This window comes from Nuphar pumila, chromosome 8 (genome assembly GCF_984573655.1).
Source record: "Nuphar pumila chromosome 8, dmNupPumi1.hap1.1, whole genome shotgun sequence".
NCBI classification, from domain to species: domain Eukaryota; kingdom Viridiplantae; phylum Streptophyta; class Magnoliopsida; order Nymphaeales; family Nymphaeaceae; genus Nuphar; species Nuphar pumila.
Window position 1 is genome coordinate 127,168,433 of NC_143256.1, and position 19,196 is coordinate 127,187,628.

Genomic DNA, 19,196 nt, shown 5'->3' on the forward strand with positions numbered 1-19,196 from the left:
AGGGTGATTTGGGTTAGGCAGTTGCAGATAGGGGTAGACATGGTGCCTGCTCGGTTGCTTAATCGGGCCTAAAATAGGCCAGGCCCATCTGCATTATGCACATGGCCTGACAGGCCCGGCTCGTTAACTAGGTTGGGTCTAAAGGGCCAGATCCAAACCCAATTATAACTGGATCGAGCCTGTCAGGCCCCAATCGGGCAAGCCCAGCCCAGCCCGCCATGGGCTGGTCAATTTGGCCATGTCTTGGCCCAAACTGGCCCAACACGTGTGTATATGTCTATGTGTGGACTTTTATATATATATATATATAAATAAATAAATAATATGTTACTAACATATATTCAGCCCAGCCCAGGCCATTTAGGCCCACGGGCCTAATGTGCAGGTCGTGGGCTGAGGTTTGCCCAATGGGCCGGCCTGTTGCCCACCCCTACCCCTAGTAGCAGATCAAGGCATGGGGCCCACACCTGGACCGAGATCTCCTAATAGATCCACACGACAAGAGATAAAGCTTCCACACAAACCATAATCTAACTCTCAAAAGGCTACAATCATCGTCTCTCATCCTGCATAGAATTGCCAACAAGCAAGATCTGGACGGGGCTCAAACAAGTCAATATGTGGATCCAACTTTCAGAGGCGATATGGATTCAGATGGACCTGGTTTACAAGGAACTAGATCCCCATCAAGATCTAGCCTTGGTTTTATCTTTTTGATGCATTCAAATGCGGTGTCAGGTATATTGACTCGGTGACCTATATGTCAAGGGGTCAGGTCAGATCACCAGGCCGACAGTATCTGGTACGGGCCTACCATGCTGGGCCCAATAGCTAATCAGGTCGCACCCACAACATCCGAGTAGTATATGGACTTGAGCCTGGCTTGAAAGTTTATAAAAACAAGTTCCATAAATTTTACAAGTAAAATGCTTTATATGTAACTTTCACATGGTAAGCTTCAACATTAAACATATAAAACAACTTTACCCATCGATATAAAGAAATCCAGCAAAAATAGAAACACATAGATACATCAAACAGCAGACCAGCTGAGCTAGCCACTCAAACTCAAATAGCTTGACATGATAATGCCACCTGTAAATTTTCCTTGAGCAAATTTCAACATCATACTCATGCTGGATATAAGCCATGTAACTTTAACAGCTGAATCATATCATCTGATTGTACCCAGCAAATTAGCTCCCTCCAACTTGGCACCATCCAATTTCTGAATTCTCATGCAGCATAGGAAAACAAGCATTAGTATTCATGCTAAAGGGAAATTTACAGATTCTTTCAGAATCATTCCACTTAAGTGGTTTGAAATATCATAAAAGATGGCCATTTTTCAAGTACTGACCGTCTCCCTTAAATCGACTTGTCGCAAGTAAGCCCTCTGAAGATTTGCACGTTGTAAGTTAGCACGATACAGCTTTGCACCCTGTGGATGGCAAAGGAGACAAATGATCTACGAGTCAGTGAGATGACGAGTGATCAGAAGACACAAGGAGACTACATGCACGTTGAATGCCTTGAATTTTTTTCCACAGGCCATCGCAGAATCATCTCAAGAAGCCCGGGGAAAACTTAAAGCAGTTGGGTGGAACCCACCCGACTGCAGTACCACAGTTGGCAAGCCCAACAATGAATTTGGAAAAGTTGACAGTTTGTACGTCATGCAAAGAGAAAGAACGTGAGCTGGAAAAATCTAAAAGCACACATGCACAGCACGTGAGACAGAAATTTCGTTTGACCTGAGCCACGCTGAACAAGTAGGTCGAGTTGGTTGGTTTCAACTTGGCTTCTTACATCTGACACAACAACCTAGTAATGACATTTTTCTGAAAGTAGCATCACCTTTAAATTAGCTCCTTCGAGATTAGCTCCTTCAAGGTTGGCATCTGTAAGATCAGCAGTCTGAAGCAACAAACAGAAGGAAAAAGACAAGGACGTTCAATATCATTTTGCACTAACAAATAGAATGATCCTGCATGTTCATTAGTAAAGCAGAACTTTTCAAGCACAAGTATCTAGTATTTCTAAATGTGAAAGAAAGACAATAATACCAAAATTACCATTTAGTATTTCTGGATGAAGATGTAAATAAAGTTAAGATTGCCCACACATGCTATGAAATTTTACATGGTGCACAGAGCTTAAATGCCCAAGAATCGAAATATCGTGGTTTTAAGCTAAACATACCTATGGACAGATAAAAGTTAAAAGAAACAATGTCTCACCAGTAAATGATACCACAGTTCCAAGTACGGGAGACCTACATCATGTTTCCTCCTCAAAGAAGCTCAGGACTAATTGTGCAAGGAAGCGAGTTTTATTGGACTGACTCGGCATGGACACCCATGATTCACAAAACAGTGTGAGAATACTTCATGCAAGAAAACCATTTGACTATTGTCAATGCCCTCCTTGGCCACAATATCATACAAACTTTTGGCAGTCTCCGTAATTGCTGAAGGCTCAATAATTACCGGCTGCTATGGTCATTACTTGTATTAGACTTATCCAACATATTTAAGACTGTTAATGCAGGGAGGTTTGGCAGAAAAAAAATGACATCTTATCAGGACGAGTTATTCATAATTCTGGCACAACTTGCTAAAACTAGTAAAACTTTGCCTTTTTAGCTATCATTTCCTAAGCTATTTTGAAGAACTTCATGCCAATGGATATTTCTCCAAGTGAAACTGTGGAGTACAATTTCAAAGAATGTTCAATGTTTAGATATTTCCAGGCGAAAGAAACATGAAAAATTTAATATTTGAGCTTTTCTTCACCTTCTAAAGATAAATAGCATATGATAAAAACACATTATAAATTCCTACATGTTTTTATGAATCAACCATATTGTGATAATTGTTTTTACTTTTTACAATCAAATGAGTGATGGAACCTCGTAGCAATGAGCAATGGGATATCAATAAAACTCTATGATGGCCCCTCAGAATAGTAACTTCCTTCATGGATTTACCAAATTAATAAACAGCGGGATGGAGTGCTTCGGAGCTTATGAAACAATTAAACAGGTTTTAGACCACACAACAGCATCTGTTCTGTACATGTTCTATTTACAACTTGTATGTAAAGAGAAGTCTAATAAAACTGCAGGCTTCACAGCTGAACCAGAACGCAATGTGTCAGATCATCTCTATTAAGATGCCGGGATTGGATTAAGGTACAATTCCACTAAAACCTGTTTATTTTTATGAGCGTAAATTGTGGCCATAATTCTTGGTTGCATGTGTAAAAAGTCAAGATGAACATCTAGTGCTTTCAATTTCTTCGGCAGAAGAGAAGAGAAACATGGTAGACTGCAGGCTTAAGCCTCTAGAGATTGCCAATTAAAATCCAAAAGTGAGAAACATAGAGAATCATGGCATAATGGTATAACATATTTAAAAAGATGGAAAATTTTACTCTGGTACCACATGAACCTTCTATGCAATACAGGAGATCCTTGCCTGGGCATCCACGTGTATGTCCCTAACAAGTTGTGCATATATAACTAGATGAAGAGAACTTATACTATCACATCATAAGTCGTTCCAAATGCCTATTCAGCCAGTAGTAAAAAATGTAACCAGGTTCAGTGGAAACTACAAACAAAAAAGATGTGAAGATGAAATATCTTGACATGAAAAAGCAATCACGTTAGCATTTTGAACTTCAGCTTAGAACTTGTGGTCCTATTAGTCCAATAGGAATAAGTAGTATTGAAAATCAGTATTAAGTAAATCAAATTACAATTCAGGCCTTTCAGCTGGCATAAATAGAAAGATTTGCAAAACAAACTCTGCAAAATGTAACCAATAAAGCAGTTTGTTAGTCAGAACTAAATCGTAGACATCCTTTTACTTTTTTAATCAAGCAGAAAAGAGAGAAAAAGAACCTGCAAGTGTGCAGTACGAAGGTCCGCTCCATGGAGGCTACATTGTATCAAGCAAGCATCTGAAGAAAATGATGAAACATGATTTATACTGAGATGAACGAAATGTATTATGTTTACTATCACAAGTATGAACTAAATATATATATATATATATATATATATATATATATATATATATATATATATTCTCATAATAGGTTTTATGGCAATGGAGATGCTTGGAATGAGGTTAATGAGATATGACAAAATAGTGAAAGCTTAGCAGGGCAATGGACAACCAGAAAGATTTTCTTGAGCAAAAATTATCATATCAAGCAGTTTATCACTTATCTGGTTTCAGAAGAGGACATCCAGTGGCACCAAGGGGCTGTTTGATACGCAGGACGAATCATCTGGGAGATGATTGTGTCCCACAGATGAGGTTGTCCTGCATTTGCAGGCCCCAGGGTGCGTACAAAATGGCCCCCGCTGGGGCCACTATGTCCCAAAATCATGGGAATAAAAGTTAAACCCCCTTGGGGTCCGACTTTTGTGTCCCAGGATGCGGGCATCCGAGCGGCCTGGATCCTGGCATGCAAACACCCTCTAAAGACCCCTATTTAAACAGTCAGAAATACCACAAAACTGACTGATGGATTAGATTGATGCTTAGTTCCATAAAAGTATACTGATGTGATATGCATAATCATAATGCCGATATTGCAAAAATGTACCAAGAGATGGGTCCAGAAGCTTCATGATTCACTATGAGCTAGTAAGAAAACTAAGCCCCATTTGGATCCCTTTATAAATTGTTCCATGTCATTTATACTTATTTTAAATAGCAAGTTTTGGTGTTTGGATCCTCTACTTTTATTTTTTTTAAAGAACTTTTATAAACTTGGTAAGAAATCATGTGATGTTTTCAAAAATAGGGAGGGACCTACTTTTTTTTTTTACAATTACTTATTTTCTTATATCCCACCACCATCACCTAACCACCACCACCATAACCACCTCACCACCACGACCACCACCTCATCACAACTACCACCACCACCATTACAACCCCTATCACCATCATTACCACCATCACTACCATTAGCAGTTTAGCACTACCGCTTCCTCCATCATCACCACCACACCCCAATACCATCACTACCACCACCTCCATCACCATCACTACTCATACTTGCCTCTTTTTCTTTTCATTTTAGTTTAAATAATTGGTAATCCAAACATTCACCTGGTTAAAAATAAAGGCAAAGTTCATCTTTATGAATTGTGATTTAATTTATGCATGTAAAGTTGTACACAATAAATAAAACAGATCCAAATAGGGAGCAAGAATACCAAACGTTTGGAAGCCAAATTGCTGGGAAACATGCTTTCAAGATTACTACTTATAAATGAGCACTAAAACAAAGGTCAATAGCACATTTTACAAAGGGAAATAGCTAGGGGTGGGCATCAAGCCAGGCGGCCCGCGGGCCAGCCCGCCACGGGCTGGGCTTGGAATTAGGCCCAAGATCAGACTAAACCAGGCTGACATGGCCAGCCCGTATATATAGGCTCCTCTAATGAAACAAGGTACAGTGGAACAATAGTGAAACAAACACAATGCCAACAAAGGGCTTTAATAAACTCACTTAAGGTTGGTCACTAATGGACCAAATACAATCTCAAAAGAGATAAAAATATCAAACAGCGCCAGAGGCATACAAGCCTATAAGATGGGAAAAAACTCTAGAGAAAACCCTCAAATGCTTCTAAAAGCATTGAGGAATAACAAGGAGCACATGGGAGGCTATGTCACATGAGTGCGGGTGCGGGGATTCGGCACTTCCAAAAAACCCAGGTGCGGCAAGGGCAAAAATGTAAAATATATATATATATATGTATGTATATATATATATAAGGAGGGGTCCGAGGGTTCCCTCCCGGCGCGGGTCCCGCTGGCGGGGGGTTATAGGGGGCAGCCCCCCCCCCCCCCCCCCCGTTTTTTTTTTTTTAAATTCCGCAGCCCATTTCATAGGGCAAATTTTAAAAAAAAAATCCAAAAAAAAAGGACCGAAATGGGTCGGGTTGACCGCACCCACACCCGCATTGAGTCGCGTCGACGCGGGTGCGGCACCCTGCTAGCGAATCCCTGTTACATAGATGGGAGGCAGTCCAGCTCTTTGGACTGCCTTCCAACAGTCATTATTATGACGGTTGTGCCCAACAGTCATAAATATGATTGTTGTGTTGTTGGGCAGTTTATTTATTATAATGCTAAATTATATTTCAGTCCCTAGTGGACTGTACTATATGATAAAAGACAAAAATACCCTTATCGAATATTTGAATACAATTTTATTTTTAACACTCCTCAAACTTAAGAGGAAATCACCGAAAGTTTGCTATGAAGATACAAAAATTGAGACAGTGGAAGAGCTTCGGTGAAGAAGTCTGCAATCTGAAATTCGAACCAGACATATAGCAATGTAATAGTCCCCTTCAAATATTCTTCGCGAACATAGTGACAATCCATCTCAATGTGTTTTGTTCGCTCGTGAAATGTGTGATTGTTGGTTATATAGATGGTACTTTTATTATCACAGCATAGCTTTGAAGGTTCAGAGACATCAACACCCATATCAGAAAGTAGTGCTCTCATCCACACAACTTTAGTGGTTGTAGTAGCCATTGCCCTGTACTCAACTTTCATAGAGGATAAAGACACTTTCTATTGTTTTTTGCATCGCCAAGAAATGAAAGAATCACCTAAAAACACACAAAAGCCAGTAGTTGAGTGACGGTTATTGGGATCTCCTCCCCAATCAGAATCAGTGTAAAAAATAAGACTTAAGGATGATGAAAAAGATAAGAATAGTCCTTTAGATATAGTTTTCTTGATGTATCGAACTATTCTTAATACTACACTCATGTGGACGGTTGTGGGTGCATGTTGAAATTGACTTGCAGAATGTAGCAATATCTGGCCTTGTAATGGACAGGTACATAAATGATCCAATAAGTTGTCGATAAGGGGTTGGATCATCTAATAATACTCCATCTTCAGCTCGCATTTTCACGTTTATTACTTCAAGAGTATCAACATATTTTGTGTCAGTGATTCCTGAACGCTCAACAATATCAGTTGCAAACTTGATTTGAGATAAAATGTATCATCTTGCTGAGTAGGCTGCTTCAATTCCTAAAAAGTATCTCAAAAAACCAAGATCAATCATATCAAAAGATTTTTAAGCAAAATTTTAATATCTTCAATTTCCTTTTGATCAATCCCTGTGATGATCATATCATCAACATACAAAAGAAGAATGATAAATGAAGTACCTGTAGATCTCACAAAAAGAGCAGTGTCAGTGTAACAAGATTTAAATCCAAGTTTCAATATCGTACCACTGAACCGATCATACCATGCATTAGGGGCTTGTTTAAGCCCGTATAGGGCTTTTTGAAGATGAAGGACCATGCCTTTTTCAATAGACAGACCAGGAGGAGGATCCATGTATACTTTATTTAAGTTTTCATTCAAGAATGCATTCATCTGACTGATATATCGGTCATTTTCGAATGGATGCTATAGCAACTAGAGTTCTAACTGTAGTCATACGAGCTACTGGGGCAAAGGTCTCTTCATAATCTATACCATATTCTTGAGAATATCCTTTTGCAACAAGTTTTGCTTTATATCTCTCAAGAGACCCGTCACTTTTTGTTTTAATTTTAAACACCCATCTACACCCTATTGTTTTCTTTCTGATAAGAAGAGGTTGAATTGCCCAAGTGTGAGCCTTGTGTAATGCATCTAATTCAATTTTCATGGCTTCAACCTATTCGTTTATATTTTTGGCCTCGTTATAGTTGGATGGTTCATGATAGGAATGAATGGCTAGAAGACATGCCCTGTAGTTTGGTAAGAAGGATTCGTATGAGACAAACCTACTTGGAGGCCTATGTGTTTGTTTCGACCTTCTAACACTAGTTTCTTCAGTATTTGTTAGTTGATTATATCTGTCAATGGCACATGGATGCTCCCAAGTATTTCGTCTAGAGTATTGAAGAAGATCTTGAGATGGTTCACTACTTGAGTCATTAATAGACTCGAAGGTTCCAATATCATTACTAATACCTTTATTGGGTAACAGGCACTCTTCGCATCAAAATATAGTTTTTCAGCTAGGCTTTTTTATGGCCTTGACAAAAACATTTATTGGCACATTTCATATTAGTTTATGAAAAAATTTCTATCTGAGAAATCGAAGTAATCAACCACAGATTGTAATTGTCTGCAAGTTAATTGGGGAATACTAAACCAACCAAAGAATAAAAAAGAATCATTATTATGAAATATGACTTTCTTCATTTTCCAAATAAGGTTTTTCAAGTCTATACAAGCCAAAAAGTAGCAAATCAACTATCTTATAACTGATCATTCGAAAATGAACATAGTTAAAGGAAATATATCATCAACCATGGTGAAAAAGGATCTGAGCAGCGGGAAAGGTATCATCATTCATGAAAATCTAGGTCATGATATCCAACTTTCACAATCAAGGAACCAGCACAAACAGAAATGTATAGGTTTGTTACCTTGCAAGTTTGCACTCTGAAGGCAAGCACCAGCTAATTCAGCTCCTTGGAGATTCGCTCCAGTAAATTCACACCTACCCTAGGCAACAATATAAATTTTTTAATAATTCTATTTTTGAATGAACAGCTATAATGGTAAGTTAAGGAATCTAATAATTGTATCATATTATAAAATGGTACAAGATCTTCAACAGTAACACTCTCACCAGTAGCCTTATAATTCTTTAGTAAGACTTCCAAGAAATTTAGTAGTAATAAATTTGTTACATGCATAAATACTGATAACAATAGATAACAATAGCTGTTACATGCATAAAGGAAAAAAGATTAGAAGTCAAGGACTCCAAGATAAGCATTGAAGTCAGTATGCTCCTTAAGACAGACAGTATACTTGGCATCCTCAATCATATCAAAATATGATGCACATCAGCTGCATTCAGATGACCTAGAATGACAACAGGATTGTTACAAGCAAATGATTGCACACACAGACACACACAAGGGTTGCCAATATTAGAGCCATACAAAGCAGCAATTAACATTTTCGTTATTAATCTAAATAAATAGAAGCTTGTTTGCATCGATGCTTTTACTGGAAGTTAACAAGTTCACCAAAACTTTCCCTGTTAACAGCTTTCAAATACCACACGGTGACCCACAATAACTGCCACGACCACTGGCATTTCAGTAAGTTTAAAAGGATTATAAAATTAGATATTAATTTTACATAGGGCAACATAAGACCGATTTGTACCGTTGAGAGAAATTAATAAGGAGCCATATCCCCAGAACCACACCAAACATAAATACACACATAATCAGTAGTACCATACACTCAAGAAGAGAAACATAGTTGCAACAAGTGTTGTTAACTTATTCAAACCCTGTAGATCTCTGTTACACGGGTACAGGTGCTGGCATACAACACAGATATTGCTGGTATGGGGCAGTTTTTTTACAAAAAGGTAAAAGGGATGTCTGAGTTGTGCATATTGCATGCATAATATGTAAATGAATAGGCGAATTGACATATAAAAAAAATGCAGAATGCATAAAATATTTACAAAAACATGTCATCCACAGGGCATATTATACAGTACGTCTATGTGTAGGAGCACCCAGCACCAGCAGCCTGAAGTACCAGCACTGACACAGATATAACGGACATTTTGAAGTACCCATATACACAGCGGTAGATGTGTTTATCATTTTTTTTCTGAAAAGGAAGCTATAGATGTGTTCATGATGTAGTTTTTACCAAAAAAAGATGCTTTAGATCAAATCATTTCCATGTGAAAAAACCCGACTTTTAATTTTGAAATTTAGGTCAATACCAACCATTCATTTTTAAATTTCTTTAGAGACCTGTCTGAACATCAAATTTCCTGATCTACTACATGTTTTCCACAAAATAAAATATGGAGATCATATCTATGGGTCCAATTCAGAAGCATGCAATAAGCTGTTGGAGAAATAATGGGGCTTACTAGATAACATGGTACTATTAGCAGCATTAAGTCTAAGCCCATAAATAAATAGATAAATAAATAAGTACAGAAATATACAAATGTATATACTACATGCATAAGTGTTTGCTGATATGTAGTGTCCATAATATATCCAGATTCTCAATTTGGAAGTCTGTCAATGAATACTGTACTAGTAAGACAATCATTGTGCATGTTTAAGAGTTTGAACTTTTGTATGGGAATTGGTCAAAAAGATGCATAAGACCTGTCCAATAGCAGTTCCATAACAGGAAAATGATGTTATCAAGTCCTTGAACACAGGTGTTTGAAAGCCTAAGTGACTGTTTATGTAAAGGAGAAGAAAGGAACATGACGCTCCCATCAAATACCTAAAAATATGCCAACCATATCACAGGAATAACAAAATGGTATGGATTCCAATGAACTCTAAGAATCAAAACATTATACATTTGGACACAAACTTGAGAGCTAAAAGGACACACATGAAAATGTGAATAAATAACTTTAATCATAATGGACATTAAGAATACAAAAGAAAATTACATTGGTGAATGAATAACTCTATTCATATTGGACACTAAAAATACAAAAAGAAAAATTACATTTAAACCTCACTACAAATACATGCAACACACAAGCCTAATACTACCCATCACTCTCTCAACCCTTGCACATACACACACCCCAATTTATAGAGGAGAAAGAGAGAAAGAATGGTATAAAACCATAGAGAAGAAGTGAATGAGAGAGAGGAAGTCATCTCTCATTAAAGAATGAGGTTAGAGTTAAATCATAAGTCTACTATGAGGCAATTAAAGATACCATATGGAGATTCCCAAAGAGTTATAAAAAAACTTAAGTGCACTAGTGCAAAACCACACAAAAACCACTAGTGGGCGAGATACAAAGAGCCAACTAAGGGCTACATACAATCTTCATAAGAGACATAAAAATAATATAGATGTTTTTTTATAAAATACTCCCAAAGAGCCACAAAGATCCACACATATATGATCACATCAAACAAGGGATTTTTCTCATAATATAACATTCTTCAATAAGCATGATGTAGAGTATCAATACGCAAAGGAGAAATCACAAAAGATAAACACATTTATTATACGATAACAAGTCATGTTTATGCCATTCAATAAAGACTTCTTAAGGCATATGCCAAAAAGAAAATCTTAATCCAACACGTGAAAATAAGGAATATGGATCAAATATATATGAAATAATATAAAAAAGGCCTCATTAGAAATCGATCACGATAAAAGTTCATCCTTGACCACATCCTAATATATTAAAAATTTGAAAGATAGTCCATACATACGTTAAGAAATATGAATTTTTAGTATTTTGCAAGACACATAATATTTTAAGAAGCCACATATTCAACTTGAGTGAATAACTATAAAGGTGTTATCTAAGAAACACACTCACAATACCCACGAAGGAAACCAAAAAGAAGTGTTCTAAAAGAACACAATGACAAATCCCACAAAAGGGATACACAATAAGGCACAATACAAAAATATATTTTTATTCAAATGAAGTGAGTGTGCAAAAGCATATATATCTTTGCAAAATATAGATTTTTACAACACATATCCATAATCTAAGACACACACACATATATATATATATATAGAGAGAGATAGATAGATAGATATCAAAACACAACAATTTCTGCATACTTCAAAAAATATTTACTTTTAACATAATTCCTTTTAAAACTTACCATACATATGAAAAACAAGAAGTCAAAGATCCATGCCGAAATGCAAAATCCTTGAATCCATTTCATTTATTAATACAAATCATTTTCAGGACCCCGATGCCTTGCTTTAATACTATGTCACGAAATGGTACGGTTTCTAATGCATTTCATGATGAACTTCAAGAATCAAAACATTATACATTTGGACACAAACTTAAGACCTAAAAGGACACACATGAAAATGTGAATAAATAACTCTAATGATAATGGGCATTAAGAATACAAAAGAAAATTACATTTGGTGAATTGAATAACTCTATTCATAATGGACACTTAAAATACAAAAAAAAAAATACATTTAAACCTCACTACAAATACGCTCAACACACAAGCCTAATACTACCCATCACTCTCTCAATCCTTACATGTACACATACCCCAATTTATAGAGGAGAAAGAGAGAAAGAATGGTGTAAAACCATAGAGAAGAGGAGAGAACAAGCGAATGAGAGAGAGGAAGTCATCTCTCATTAAAGAATGAGAGAGCTCCGAGCAAGTCAAAGCTAGTTTGACTTGACCCCCAACATATATATTATTATAATATATATAATATATATTATTATATATATTAAACAATACATACATATATATATATATACTTATATAACAAAATGATACATTAATCTTAACAATATACAAATGTATATACTATATACATAAGTGTTTGCTGACATGTAGTGTCCATAATATATCGAGATTCTCAAATTGAAAGTCTGTCAATGAATACTGTACTAGTAAGACAATCATTGTGCATGTTTAAGAGTTGGAACTCTTGTATATATGGACCCTTTAATGGGAATCAGTTAAGAAGATGCATAAGACATGTTCCATAGCAGTTCCATAACAGGAAAATGATGTTAGCAAGTCCTTGAACACAGAGGTGTTTGAAAACCTAAGTGTCTGTTTATGTAAAGGAGAAGAAAGAAACATGATACTCCCATCAAATACTTAAAAATATGCCAACCATATCACAGGAATAGTTTCAGGAAATGCAACCACAGGAAAAGAGAGGAAAACTCCAACATAATCAGCCAAACGGACAAGCAAATCATGGCTGTTTTGATGAGACATGATAGAGTGACTACATAAAGTAATGAATATCAAGGGACACCAATATTCTGTACTGTGACTGATTTCCCTAGAGAAGACTTACCTGACTAGGAGATCAAACTCATTAATGTAGAGATATTATTGATGGTGATACGTATTCTAATTTATTATTAGTACTGCTGCTGTTGTCATTACTGTTATTGCTAACAATATTGTTTCAGACCACAACACTGTGATTAACCAAATAAAGTGGCATTGTGTAACTTTTGCTACACTAGCACATTCCACTCATGACTGTAATTGTACCATCTAGGGATGGCAGTGGACCGGGGAAAGCGGGGCCCCTCCCCGCCTTGCCCCGTTTGGACCGGGGATGAAGGGTATGAAACAGGGATGGAGGCAGGGACGAAAGTTAAAATCCATCCCCGTTCGGGGATGGACCGACACTTTCTCCCGCCCCCGCCCCGCCCGTTAATGATATTACTAAAATACCCTAAATCAAAAAATAAAATTACAAAATACCCACCTTCATAAATACTTTTCTCTTACTAACTCTAACCCTATGTTTTATCCGTCGGAGCCGTCACCGTCCAGAGGAGAGGGAGAGAAGGTAAATGGTTTTTTTTGCTCTGTTTGAATGAGGAAAACAGATCATAAGTTTATTCAGGTTAGTGATCCAACTTGCAATGTTTATAAGGGTTATTCACTACAAAAGAAATCAGAGGACTTACTTTCTGCCCGTGGAATGAAAAATGCATTGTATTCAATCAGTTCAATGGATCTTATGGCGGAGTTTTTCGGTGCTCTTGCACCTTGTCGAGATCTGGTATGTTTCTGAACTTATTTCTATAGATGTGGAAATGCCTAATTTTTTGTGTGATCTAAATGTTATATTTTTGTAACCTATTGTTTGCATGTTTGCCTTATGTTCCATTGTGTGATTTGTAAATAATTTTTCTTAGTAAAATATCTTTGTTTATTTTTTTTTTCGGTTTTTTGCATCATGGCTCTGTTGGTGTTGTCGGAGATTCCCATGGCCATAAAGAGGTTTGTCTTTTCTCTTGCTGTTGTTCTGTGAAGGCTGACTTCATATGTTGATTTTATTAAGAAGTTACAAGATGGTGGTGTTACTGGTACTGCACATATACTTCATAAAGGAAATGATTGGATACTCAGGCAGACAGCCTGAGTTGGATGGGTTGGTATCGTCTGATACTAACTGTGGTCTTGCTCAGGTGTTCATTTTGATTTATTTTATTTATTAGTGTGTCATAAGTCGTTTGGATGTTTTAGCGTATGGTGAGTCCTTTAGATGTTCAATGAATTCAGTAGAGACAAGATCAGGGATGTCAATAGAAGACAAGCAGACTGAAGATGGGAGAAGAGGGATGGGGCGGGGACGGGACGGGACGGGGGTGGGGCGGGGGCGGGGGTGGGGCGGGGACGAGGCGGGGGTGGGGTGGGGTGGGGTGGGGACGGGGATGGGGATTCATATTTTGAGACGGGGCGGGGATGGAAACCTTGTCCCCCACCCCGCCCCGGTCCACTGCCATCCCTAGTACCATCCCCTTGCACCTTGCAGTTCTTAACATGAAAGATCGTTACTGGACCTGACTTTGTATTTCAAGTACAAGGCGTCCCTTCTTAAGATAATGTGTGCATCAGTAGCTAATGATAAAACTATTCTGAAGAATTTGACACAAAAACACAAGTTCATCTTCATAAGCCGTGATGTGCACATCAGTAGATAATAATAAAACTATTCTGCAGAATTTCACACAAAAACACAAATTCTTCATAAACTGTGTGGAAATAAGAGTAATATTCCATGGGCCTCATAACAGAGTCTTACTCACGCAGTGTTGCATTGAGAAAAATGGATCCAGCAGCTTCAACATCCTGTTAAAGATGTGACAGAAAATATTAAGTGAATGTATGAGAAACGAATAAAAAAATCATACAATAACAATCAACCTTTTCTGGAAAGAAAACTTTGAAATGAAAAGAGGGAGAATTTATGGCAAATTTTAATACAAATTAATCTCATACGCTATAAACTAGAGAAGATTATATGGAACCCTTGTTGGTCAAAGAGAAAGGCAGAATGCTTATATTAACCAACAAACCAACCCGGAATTTAGCCGCTTGCAGGTTGGCATGAGAGAAAAGCACATTCTGGAGACATGCAAAACTGAAGTCAACCCCTGACAGGTCCTGCAGAAGTAGAAAACATTCAACAAATTGAACATTTCTCTTGCAAAACAGACAGAATTACTAATCACAACGAGCAATGGCGGATGCAAATCTTGCAAAGATTCTTTTATGTACAATTGAAGTCTCTTCAATTGAATTACAAACATCCTCTCATCTTACCAATTTTGAGAGATCAAGCCCAGAAAGATTGACACCTCGCAACTTAACATGATCTGATTGTATACATTTTATAATATCTGTGCGTGTCAAATCAGTTCTGCCATCCTCTTTCCTTTTATTCAGAAAATCATTTATACTCTCAATAAATCCCTGAAATTGTAAGGATAAAAACTAGTTAAGGAAATCCTCAAGCAGCATCTATGTTATATGCTAAACTGATTTCAACATTTAAAAAAGAAAAATTACTTAACGTCAGGCCAGACTAGCAAATCTAGAGAAAATAGATCCAACCCAAAGCTTGAAATATGGACCAAATGTACTCTAGAACCATAATGCAATGCATATGCTCATCTCACAAAACCAGTACATTTTCCTTACCACTCCCAGTATGAAGAGGTAAAAGCATAATCAGAGAATGATCTAAAGAGAAACTACACTTTCTGAGAGACTGGGAGTAACCCGTTGACATTTAATGTGTTTATACTTATAGTGTATAACTGACTGGAAATCTATGAGATAACATTACTGATATTTACTTGTAGTACTCCTGAATTGTAAACTAGGAGTCGGTTTTAACCATAATCACAAACATCGTTCTCGGTTATATCTCAGCAAGGCAATTTCTCGCGATAATATAAGTTTAGTTGATAAATCAAGGGTAAATCTCAATGCTTAAAAATATTAAAAAATATTAGAATGGCACAAATAAATAAGAAAATAACAAATGATATTATCGCAATATATTGTGCTATATATAAATTTCTAGTATTTTCAAAATATTGCCAGATTTGGCCTTTAATTAGTGTTATGATTTTACAGCAATATTATCACTATATTTTCAAAATATTGCCCATATATGTGACTATGGTTTTAACAATTCCATGCGAAAAGTCAGTAAGACTCAGGAATTCAAAAAAGTTTATCAAATACTATAAGATTCATGGAAATTAGAAACTGCAGAACCTTACAGGAACATCTAACTACTTCCATCAAGTCAACCCAGTCTAAAGATTTAGGAAAATGGATTAATTTCAAACAAAATGTTTTATTGGTATCACAAACTTTGCACAGAACTCCAAAATTTCATCACTGCTTTTGGAAACATACAAGAAAAAATGACAGCTATTTTGTTATAATTTTCTTTGTCCTTTTCCTAAAAATGTTGACATTATTTATAATGTCTTTGTTTCTCTAGAAAAGCAAAAACAGAACACATGGACAGTCAGCTTTGACTCGAGATATTCCATTATTTCTGCATCATCAAATTTTCTGTGACCATGCAGTTCTACTAAACCCAAGCCAGGTCCAAGACCTCACGAAGAAAAAGGTCCTAGTGACTAAAAATAGACAATGTCACTGTCACATGTGTAAGTAATCAAATGATTGACAGTCCACAAACCCAAACGATTTCAGCGGTATGGCAGCAATATACCACTGTAATTAATAAGTTTTCATGAAACATCATGTCTGGAACATAGCCATGCTAACAAATGACGCAATTACAAAGGGAAAGCATCATTAAAAAGAAATATCATCTACACATAAAAATTATAAAATAATACTTACGAGCAACTGATAGTATTCAGCTTCTCGAAGAAGCTCTGAATACTCAGAGTCTGCAAGAACAGGAACTACGCCATCCCTCAACCAGTTTAAAATGTGCCTAAAATGGGTCCCATCCCTATCAATGAAGACATAACCCTGCAGAAGATTCAGTAATAATAGAAAATTAAAGGTGCAAGATAGCTATCAATCTCTTTCAATAACCTCAAAAGTGGAAGATTGAAACATTCATAGTACATGCAACCACAGACTCCATTTGAAAAAGGACGTATTCAAATTTACAAAATTAACCAAAATATTTCACTGAGAACTTGTAAAAGCACTTTAATCACTAATTTTACACTACATAACCAAGAAAGATTTCCAAATTGTGCTAGAGATTTAGTTAAGGAAAAAAAAAAGCTAATAACTTTCCGTTATATGTTTAGAAAATTGCTGCAGCAATAGTGCATTTGAATGCAGTCCACTGATCCAGATAAATGGCATAAGTTACGATATGTTGCTCTCTTACACAAAGCATTTTTCCATGTAAAGGGAGCAACCAAGAACTAGAACTTAATAAGAGTGAACAAAATCAGCACTTTCATTACCGATGACCACAATTTATGGAAAAAGAGGATGCTGCTATATAAAACTACAAAACAACCAATAACTGAAAACATAACAAGAGACTAATACCTCCCCTGGATCCCTGTTCACAGTATGACGGCCACTAAACATTGCAGCAAGCATTGAGTCCGGTTCACGCTGAGTTAGTGTCTCTATGGTAGTCGAGAATTTCTTCCCTCCTAATTATAAGAAGGACCACCACAAGCTTAACAAAATTGAACACCGTATCCTTGATCATCACGCAAGCAAAAACTACAACTCAACCAAAACTAGAATAATGGCATGTTTGGACGCACTACTTATTCAAACGAGCTGGATAATCTGCGAATTGCAGTATAATCCATAGAACGATATCCCAATTTATCCAATTCATCTGAGCAAATCAGTACATCTAACCAGTCTACTTCTGGCATAAGTCCGAGATATTGCATTATGGAGCAAAACACAAAAACCCAACTTATCTCAGTCTTCTGGATAAGTGGGTACATTGAAACACCCCATAAATAAGAGAAAAGGAACATGAATTTGAACATCTCAGGCATGTTAAAAACAGACATGAGTTTTCCTTTGATCAATTCAAAGGCTTACGGAAATCTAAATATGGTGTCTCTGAATCGGTTGCAATTCGTGCATCCAAACACACCAGCAACATGATTTTTGCAATGCCTGCTCTCCATCAACGAAATTTCGACTAAATAATGCTAGTTTGATATTAAATTCTCAAAATTAAAACTAAATTTAAAAAGAAAAGATCAAATCATCAAAATAACATAGAAAAAATGAAACCCCAACTTACCAAAAGTCATGCAACTATCAATGTTTTTTTGAAAAAATGATCGAACCATCAAAATAAAATACATAGAAAAGTCGAAACCCTAATTCCCAAAAGAAATGAAATTATTGAACGTTAAATGATGGGATTTGACACCGTTCGATTGACTCCACCACACAAAAAAAAAATCGGATTTTTTCAACTTCGCTGCAGGTGATTAAAATGCCCCAATATTTTCCTCGATGAATTCCGAAAAAAACACAAAAAAAATGCCAAATATTACGAAGAGGAAGGAAATTGGAGAGAGACGATCCAGCGGCGAGCTCACCGATATCCAGACGGATTACCGAAGGGAACCCCGTGGCCATCCTACGCCGTCGATCTCCGACGGCGAACGGGATCTACCGCGAGAAATGGATTCCAAGAAAATCACCAAAAACGGGGAGGCACGGACCTGTTAAGCCCGCGGTTTTTTCATGTGTGTTGGATGGTGGGGGGGAGGGGGGGGCGCAACCGCTTAGGCTATCAGCAATCAAGAGCCGTTCATCTTAGAGATGGACCGCGATGGTGGGATCATAGAAGAAAAGGACCAGGAGGGCGTGTTTGATTGCCTCGGACCCGAGACCCGACAGGCCCGTTCACAAATCGTGCTAAGGATTTTCTTAACAAAGAAAAAATCTAGTGACATTTTTTTATTATGAAAGAAAAACGTAACTGAGAACCGGGTCACTTAATGGGCCCCTCATTCCTGCGACATTAAACTCCAGGTCCAGGTCCAGGTTGAGGTTGAGGTTGAGGACACAACCACCCAATCTTACCTGCCCCAAAAAAATCTCGTCGTAATAGATTCAAATAATGTGTTTTCTTCGTAAAATATCATTTACAGTTAAATTTTAAAAATATATAAAAAATAAAAGCAAATTTTTTCAAAAGGCAAGCGGTAGTTGAGATTCCTATAGCTTTGGGTCTTTGTTACCAATTACACGATGTACTTTGAGTCCGGATGGGGTGCAATCACATGGCATAAAATTTGTGCATTAAGCACCTGATCGTCCTTGGGCCTCACAACTGACA

The 19,196-nt window shown here is 37.0% G+C and overlaps 1 protein-coding gene across 1 annotated transcript; it reads right to left on the reverse strand.

The window, feature by feature from the left end:
• Nucleotides 1-879: 879 nt before the first annotated feature.
• Nucleotides 880-18,576, reverse strand: LOC149830709 (FH protein interacting protein FIP2-like). Its single transcript, XM_090016713.1, has 11 exons — nt 18,451-18,576; nt 17,420-17,529; nt 16,745-16,879; nt 15,179-15,328; nt 14,936-15,019; nt 14,658-14,704; nt 8,486-8,559; nt 3,908-3,966; nt 1,858-1,917; nt 1,361-1,441; nt 880-1,228 (listed from the first exon to the last, which is right to left on the reverse strand). The coding sequence occupies exons 1-11, from the start codon at nt 18,488-18,490 to the stop codon at nt 1,175-1,177; spliced, it is 894 nt and encodes a 297-aa protein (XP_089872839.1). The 5' UTR covers nt 18,491-18,576; the 3' UTR covers nt 880-1,174.
• Between the last annotated feature and the right edge of the window lie 620 nt (nt 18,577-19,196).